Below are 9,193 nucleotides of genomic sequence, written 5' to 3'. Positions count from 1 at the left end.
GCAAAGTTGACTTCGTGAAGGTTAAAGTGATGCTTCGAACGACAGCAAGATTTGTTTTGCAGTACTGAGATCAGCGATAGCAGGACTTCACAAGTTAGTTCACACACTGCAATTATGTTTGTAATCAATCAACATCTTGTCTGAAACCTTACAACAACTTGCCATTAAGAACAGATTTTTATTCTTTTTAGGGAGCAGAAAATGAATTTGACAAAATATAGGATTGGTCTGCAGAGCATGAATAGGGCTATTCACAGGACAGTGGAGATGGAAAGGATGGTCTGAAAGAAAACGCTTCTGACATGGCAAGATGCTCTGTACTGTACATGCAGACTAAAACGTCCCCACCTTTTAAAAAGATTTTAAACACCCAGCATTGAGACTCCCTTATACGTGATATAAACATGATTACATTTGCCCTGCAACAATCTTAGTCATGCATATCCGGTAATGAGAGCCAGCACATGAACGTCATTTGGGACAATAAGAAAAGCATTCTTGGACTGCAGCTGGTAAATCCCACTCTTGATCACAAACAGGTCAATTCAGTTACAACCACATGAAAGAAGGGGCAGGTTTTAAAAAAAGGGGAATGGGGTGCAGGGAAGGCAACAGAACTGGGGAATCAAACCTCTCTTTTATCCAAAGGTAGTAAAATGAAGGCAGCTGTGATGCATGTTTTCCTACTCTTCTCCCATGACGGCCTCCGCTCGGAGACCGTGGGACTCCTCCGTTCTTTAAACAGGCAGATCGGTTCCTCTGATGTTTTAATGCATTTAGGGACTAGTTAGCAGATGCACGATTCGTGCCAAATCGGTTGTAGTGACTGTACGCTCCACTCTGTTAAGGAATAAATTAAAGACCATTGAAACAATCGTTTCCTGTAAATGTAAACTGGATGCATTGGCCACCGAGCTATGTGTCCTAGCTGAGAGGCAAATTGATAACTCTGTGCAAATAACCCCAAAATTTTTCCTTACAGCAATAAAAACACCAACTAAAACAATGAAAAAAATTGTGCAACAAAGTTCTGCAGCTAGACAACAGTGCTATTCCTCAACCTGCCTTTTCTAAGTCTAACAAGTGTATGCACATGCCAGCACGAATATTTATTGTTGCCTCCATGGCAAAGAAAAGAAAATCATTGTAGTGCATTTTTCGTCTTAAATTCATTCACTGCCTTAAAGGCAGCAATAATTCCACTTGCTGGTATCTAGAGGATTCTTTTCGACAGGGATACTTAGCAATCCAGGATTGCTTTTTTTTTTTCAAAAAATTTGTGAGTAACATTTGATTATCTACAGTGGGAGACACCATGCAAGTGACAAGTACTGCATTTTAAACTTTAAAATCTTTTGTCATTAGTGAATTTATATTTCATATATATATATTTGATGTGATACTATCCACTCAAGATAATACAACACTTTGTTTTTATATTAGCAAACATTTCAAGAGTTTAATATTCTTGAATGTTTTTTCTCTTTTATACTTCTAAAGAGATCAAAATAAATTAAACGTTTTGTACATAATTACAGAAGTAGTAGTTAACTTATTTTATCTTTTTAGTTTAGTACAAAGATATTTGCAAGTTCATTGCCGAAATACACCTTATTTATAAATTTCTTCCATTCTAACGCTAACAGCAAAGGCTCTTTGACCTTTGGGCTTTCAGCATCTCCGACAGAAAGCTGCAAGATTTCTAATTGAAAGGTGCTACTTTGGGTATTCTCCTCGTACCACTACACAGTTTCCTAAGATGTGGGATCTAAGATGGCTTAAGTTAGTAACGGATCTGTATTCATCAGCTTTTTATGACATCTTAAAACAAATGAAGAAAACAATTATTTGTATTAGTATGCAAATTGTTTTAAAAGAATCCATTTGGAGGGCAGAATAAAAAAAAATCTACTTCAGCTTACTTAATGTAAAATACAAAGCCACATTTACTCAAAAAGCAGTATTGTCCAATAAGCAAAAAAAAAAAAAGTTTAAAATGGGCTTTTCCAACACACTGAAGGGCCTTACCCCATAGTCCTTCTTTTCTAAAATTTAGTGGTAAAACAAAACATTTCACATTTTATTTCCTGCCAATCGTGACTGCTTTGAAAAGTAGAAATAGAAACAGTTCCATTCTGATGAGTGTCAGCATCTTATCTGCACACTTTTTTAGTGGACACCAAAAAATTTTATACATCTATAGTAAAGTCCATGGAAGCTTTAAGGTATAAGACTACATGTTGTAGGCCACATAGATGGGATCTAGCTGGTCTGCCAAAAAGCCATCTCGTAGGTGCATACGTTGTTTCTCTCCACGGGAGTTGATAGGAATTACACCAATGTCCACAACCACCACCACCCCTACAATCAGATAGTGTTCCTCCAGGACCACATTGGTGACCAAAGGAACCAGGTCCAAAGCTTCTTGCTCCGATCCATCCAGCTCAACTACAACAACCAATAAATTTGTCCAGGTAAACACCGCACTGGAATAAAAGAAAACATAACATTAGTGGCAGGGTTTTTTTACCCATTTCATTTTTTTTCCCTTTTCATTCCTCCGTGGTTACCTTTTGTTTCAGCTCCTAGGGCTCACCACAAAGTGTAAGTAGCAACAGAGAACACATCTGCAGGCACGGGCAGCAGCACAGCCCCACTAGCTCTCACTTTAATATTGCTGCAATACTGGGTATTGGGCTAAAATTTACAGAAACTTGAGTCTAATCCTTGCCTGTCATATAAGGAGGTGGTAAGACAACGTGCGGTTCCCTCTGCAGCCAGAGAACTCACGGCACTGCGGTGTTCATGAAAGCGTGCATGAGCGATGTGTGGGTGGAGGTGTCTTCTCTGGGGTTTTTTGAAGAGCAGTCAAGAGCAAAGGAGGTTAAAAGAGGAGGCACCAAAAGGAACGGCAGGAACATAGTCCAAGCTGAAAGATCTTTGGGATAAACTCTGCCTAGCGAAGGGGTGCGGAGCCCTGGGAACATTTACAAGGCACACTGCAGGCTGCACAGATGTCCCTGGGTGGCCAGGGAGGGGGCTTCCTCCCCTGCACAGTGCTAGGTGAACATGGTTATGTGCCTTCTGGACTGGGCTGGCTGCTGTCCAGGCAGGTCAGAGCTCGGCACAAAAGAGCTGTGATTCTTCTGGATCAATTGGTTTATACAGAAATAAGCAGTGTCTCCATCTGTTTTATTTCGGCTATGTTTTATTTCTGTGGGCTTTAATGGGACAGGAGTTTTTACATTCCTTATTAACAGCTGAGATGGTCAAGGGAACACCATTATCACCGGTATCTCCTCTTTACTAAAAGAACTTTGTAAAGCCACAAAAGTTTGGTTAAGCCCTTGAGCCCAAGCAGGTAAATTTTGGTTTCTGCTACTGTGCATCTTTTCTGGTTAAGGATAATGCATTTATCCTTCCAAATATGGAGGCTGGGAGGGTATGAAAGTCTGGTGCACGCTTCCCTCCATCCTGTTCCCCATGTCTCAAATGTCTCCAAAGCCTCTGAAGTCTCACAGGAGATCAGTAGGACTGAGGGTCCACAAAGAGCAATCTCATTCTTCCTTGCAGGTGTTTAAGACACAGGCGATGGCTATTTCTTCCTCTAACTTATTCCATAGCATAAATAATAATGTAACTCATACATCAAGCCCTGTATTTTACCCTCCTTTACCTTATAAAATCAGAGGATAATTTCCCAGAACTGTCTTGAGCATAAGCATCTGAAAGTTAGAATATATTATGTATATAAGCCAACTTCAGAAAGAGCTACTTACCCTAAGGTCAACTCTTGATTGACACAGAAGTGCACTGTTTCACTCTACTAAGACAATTCTGAAAATCCCTGTACTTTGGAAACCTATCTTACTTTGCCCAAAAGTTAACTATGAAAATGTGCTCTATGTTGATGCTTAACAGAATGGATTTTAGGAGAAAAGTACTTACTATTAAAAAATAATTCATTTTCAGATCCTGCCAAAGTACTATTTGATTGAATTCTTATGTGCTTATTGATCTGGAAAACTAATAGGCAGCCAAAGTAAAGCTGTGCAGGCCTCTTTTCACTTAGTACTGCTATGAAATGAATTTTAATTTGTAATTATGTTTTCAGAGACATTCTAGTAAGTTTTGATTGATGCTGAATATTAACAAAGTGAAATATCAGTCTGCACAGGTGACCGTCTCCAGAGAGGTCCTAGAGTTTTTATGGATTGTTGTACAAACATCTGAATTAGTATTATATATAACAAAAAAGCCTGGGGAGGTTTTATTAAACTATGTTATCACTTGAAACCATGTCTTAAACCTACTGCTAGCTTGTTACTTGGGAAAGCAATTAATGGCAAGATTCAGGAGCAGGTCCCTAAAACATGGCTTAGGAGAAGTTTGTTTGTCTGAGTTCAGAAGACTGATTCCCAAAACCTTCATAAAGCTTCTATTAAGTCCTAGAGCCATTGACACTCCTACGAGAGTTCCAATTTAATTTAAAACTCATTTCATATGTCATGATTCTAACTCACTGGTGACCACTATAAGTTAAATGAAATACTGCCCTTTATGTTCTCATCAGTTGAGGTGAAGATATATTGACCAGCATGTATCATTTATGAATACATCAACTTTCCAGCCCTGATGAATAAAAAAAAAATCAAACTCAAAAAAATAGGGACTCAGGAAGGCTGCACTTTCTTAAGAAGTTATGGAGTCACAACCAATAGATGCAACATAGCCAATGCACTGAGCTGGGACTGGCCCCTCCTGCTGCTTCCATCCCACCAAATGCTTCAGGAAAAGCAAGGAAGTTGTTGAAACACCTCCAGAGAAAGAGGCCCATAATGGTTTTCTTCTCCAAATATCTTGTGTAGATATTTGTCATTATGCAGAGAGAGAAAACCACTTCTTAGCAAATTCCAGGAAGCTACGTTCTGTTCCTCTTTCAGGGGTTTGAAGTTTAAATGAGTCAACAATGTGCTTTAATTAAAACACATACACATACATTATTTCTCAAGATACTCTGCAGTATAAAAACACTTTCAAAAATGCCTGGTGTAGTTATACATCACAATAAAAACAGACTGTGCCACTCTTTCTCCTGTTACATATTGAGACACAGGAGGTCCAGAGTCCAAGGCTGTTGATTTTGTGCCAAAATTTCTTAAGAGATAAGAATAATTTTAAATGACCTTTTAGATCTGATCCTGAATGACAGAAGTTGCACAGCAGGATCACATGTCAGTCAAGTCACTGCTTTCCTAAATACTCTTAAATGTTACAAAATGAACATGTGTTTCTTGGAAGCTTGGTACCCAATACCTTTTGTTTGCAAAAGGTATCGATGCAGTTAAATCCTTAATGGGTCATTGTAACCAAAACAACAGCGGCCTCCAGCAAGAACAGAGGCTTATGTCCTTGTTCAAAGATGGGCATATACAAAGTTTAAATAAAAAGAAGGATTTAACTGGCTATTATTTTGTCAAGGAGTGTTTCACAAAGACAAGAGGAGGATCTCTAAGAAAAGCTGAAAGAGAAGTTAAGTGAGAAAAGTCAAGGACAGTCAGGACTAGGACTATGAATGAGAACTCCATGATGGTGGCTTGAGAGCTATTAGGCAGAGCACTGGTTAGGAAGAGGTTGGGAACTGTGAGCAAACCAGATGTTGCTCTGAACTACTGTTGTGTCCATTTTCTGCAGAGACCACATCACAGAAACATCTAACTCATCAGCAATCTCTCTTCTTTGAGGAAAAAACAGCCCTGAAGACTCTTAATTTTGGCCTTTAGGCAAAGGGTAGTAATAGTATAGTGTGTTTTCTGAAATCTCACTCATGTGCCTTGTACGTTATCACCCAACTACTGGGAAGAGTTAAGGCACCAAGAATTATTTGCATGCATTTCTACCTTCTTGCAGAAATTCTTTTTCTTTGGTCCTCCCAGCTTACCCCAACCCTTTTTTAGTTGCCACTATCCCACTCAGGATTTCCATGATAATAGAAGGGAAAGGATCCTCAAAGTGCTCTCAGTGTTCTTGAAAAAAGGAACATAAGGCATTTTTGGCCACTGAAACCCATGATGACCATTTCTGCAGTGTGATGTGGCTAATTCATTCACTGCCCATGAGGTCACACTTTGAGAACACGCAAATCTCTGACAAACAGGTACTGCTCAACACACCGATTTATGAATCTGTGGCCATCTTATCATGGAGCTGTCCCTCAATAGCTTGATCTGAAATCTTTCCATCCACTGCTGATACTGATCTAACACATTTTCAAAGAGAATTTCACAGCATCCTCAAAGTATTCACACTGGTCTGTATGAGGACACAGAATCCACCACCCTGTGTGATGGCTAGCTGGCACAAGACCATACCAGCTGCGATGATGCTCTAGGGAGGGGGCAATAAGGCAAAACCTTGGTTACAGCCAGCCAAGCAATTAACTGCCTTAATTTTAACAGGTATTTAAGAAAAAAGCAAGGTGTTTTGACTAAAGAAACCAGTCTGGTCACTGTGCTTCATTATTAAGTTTACTGCTCCAGGCCACACCTTTGCAACCAGGATTAAAAAGAAAAATGGAGAGTCACGTCTCATACTTGCTAAACTGCTCTGGCTGTTGCGACAGGTTCATTTTGGTTGAAAGGAGAACAGCTGAGCTGAGGTTATATCAAAACAAAACAACTACCTGACTCAGTCTTCTGATGCAGGAATAATGAAAAGCAATTTGTTCTCATGTCAGCCTCAAGAAATGATTACCTGCTGTGTGCATTTGATGATGTGACACATTGATTAAGACAACATCATTATTAACTCATTGATTTACTGCTTCAATTTCCATTGTGACCTTGATTTGATCATTGCTTGATTTATTAATAACCAATTCAAAAGTAACAGTGTGTTCACTAATAAAGTTTATTACTGTGTTCATTTATTTGAAACATTTACTTGCTTATTCGTTCTAATAACAACACTTCTAAAGCTTGAACTCATACCAGTTTGCCTTTCCTGGTTAGAACATAAATCTCAAACTCCAAGAAACAGCTACTAACCTACTTGAGAGTTGCTCGGCTCTCTCTAATTAAAACTTTAATCTTTCACTTGTACTTAAAATCACATGAAAAAAGAAACATATTGAATGATCTTAGCAGAAAACAGTCCTTCCTGATTAAATATGTTTGTGAAAAGTTTCATCCTAAGGACATATTTACAGCTGGGTTGTAAATCCTGTGACCATCCTGACAGGCCATTTCCTGGATCAATTGCAATATCCAAGAAAAAACCCCAGACATATAGATATTTCAGCTTTACATAAGGGTCCTGGTGTTACATAATCCTTACCATTCTGTGATGCTCTTGTGTGCTCTAATTACAGAGGTTTCAATATCGATCGGATGGTATCTCATCCCTCGTAACTCCATGGCTTCATCTAATGCACCCACAACATAAAGTGCATCATGGCGTTCTGGTTGTAAGGAAAACAAAATAAATTAATAATTCTATCCTCCAGTGAATGAAATTATAAAAACATTCACGTTAATAAATAAGTAAAATAAGTATAACATAAGTTATCCTTGAATTTCTGAAACCCCAGAGTGATTTCGGAACCAATGAGAATTTTCCATTACTGAAGTGCAATGCAGAGCAGAAAGCAGAAGAAAGGAAGGCAGAAACACTATTCCCATTTGAAGAAGAGAAAGGTGGAAGTCTTTATCCAAAACCAGCATAAATTCCTGTTTTTCTCCCAGGTGGATGCAGAACAGATTCATTCTTTTTTAAGGCGCTCTAAATAGACAATAGGCTCCTTGTTTCTCTCTCTTTCTTTTGAAAGAGAAAGGATGGATTTGACCCTAACAGTATGGATGATGGTCTTCCAGTAGCTTGGAGATGGTCAGTACTGATGCTTAAGGTGTATTACAAAGGTGTTTATCAATAAACTAGAAATGTGTGCTATGTGCCAGATAGTAAATTGCTCATTGAGACAAATGGCAAGCTCTGGAGCGTAAGGCTCTTGCAGTACAAATATTTACTGACTAAAGAAATAAATGAGGTTGAAACGACACTTTTTAAACTATATTAGGTTGATAATAAATGACTGCATGTTATCCATAAAGAAATAATATTTGGTAATTGATTTAAAAGCAGATAACTGGCTCTTTTTACATTAAGTTAGACAGAGTTGCACGGTGGTCATGAAATGACAGTATAACCTCTACCAGTAATAAAGAGCAGAGAACTTTCTGCACTGGGAGCTAAAAGTGGGAGGAGAACAGAGACTTAGCAACTCTTTGCCAGGAGAAGATTTAAGCCATTTGGATGCTTAAGTTGCAATATCCTCAGAGAGTCCTGAATTTTCTCAAGGACAGGCTATCATTATGCAATGAAAAAAGCCTGTGCAACCGAGCCTGTGCAACCGAAAGTAAATCTCTTCAGGAAGATGCTAACATAAGGACACGGGGCAGCAGTCGTAATCCACAGTGATTACTAAAATGGTTTCATATTTGATGAATTCACTCTTTGGCTAAATAGTGGCAATTCTAATTGCACTGACAGAGGAGTCCTGGGATCACTCCTGGAGGTATGAAAAAAGCCTGTGCAACCGAGCCTGTGCAACCGAAAGTAAATCTCTTCAGGAAGATGCTAACATAAGGACACGGGGCAGCAGTCGTAATCCACAGTGATTACTAAAATGGTTTCATATTTGATGAATTCACTCTTTGGCTAAATAGTGGCAATTCTAATTGCACTGACAGAGGAGTCCTGGGATCACTCCTGGAGGTGCTGGCAGCATTGCTAGAAACCATACTTTGCCAGCAGCCTTGACCGCCACCTCAGCCAGCTGCCGCTCATGGCACTGTGCTCTGCAAAAATCACAGGAAAAGAACATTTTCCCAAGCAGTGACTTTGTGTGCCTGGCAGTGCTGATTTGCTTACATGTGTACACAAGATAAGGAATGTCATAAAAACAAGTAATAAAATCCTGTACCTTGCTGACAGAAACCCAAACACCCCATAGTTTCTCCTGTAGGCTACTGTTTGTATTACATTTCTGTAACCATCCCCGCAGACTTAAAGACAGGAAAAATTGAGAAACGGAGAGCTTCTGTAAATAAGTTTATAACAGAGGAATTATCAAAGAAAGCGGTTGTCACAGGAGGGACAGGGCTCAGACTGACAACAAGGCTTTTTCTATCTGCAT

General features: G+C 39.1%; 1 protein-coding gene across 1 annotated transcript in view; it reads right to left on the bottom strand.

Moving 5' to 3' along the window:
* Positions 1-2,173: 2,173 nt before the first annotated feature.
* LOC104163829 (disco-interacting protein 2 homolog C-like) overlaps positions 2,174-9,193 on the bottom strand; it is a gene marked incomplete at its 5' end in the record, with an annotated part of 7,528 nt that continues 508 nt past the window's right edge. The window contains 2 exons of the mRNA XM_009702947.1: positions 2,174-2,486; positions 7,336-7,459. Of these exons, the coding sequence (XP_009701249.1) occupies positions 2,234-2,486; positions 7,336-7,459 (377 nt within the window). The remainder of the gene's footprint in view (positions 2,487-7,335; positions 7,460-9,193) is intronic.

Source organism: Cariama cristata, unplaced genomic scaffold, assembly GCF_000690535.1.
Source record: "Cariama cristata isolate BGI_N322 unplaced genomic scaffold, ASM69053v1 scaffold14356, whole genome shotgun sequence".
In the NCBI taxonomy this organism is placed as follows: Eukaryota; Metazoa; Chordata; class Aves; order Cariamiformes; family Cariamidae; genus Cariama; species Cariama cristata.
Note: the sequence above shows the minus strand (reverse complement) of the source record. Positions and strands in the feature narration are given on the sequence as shown.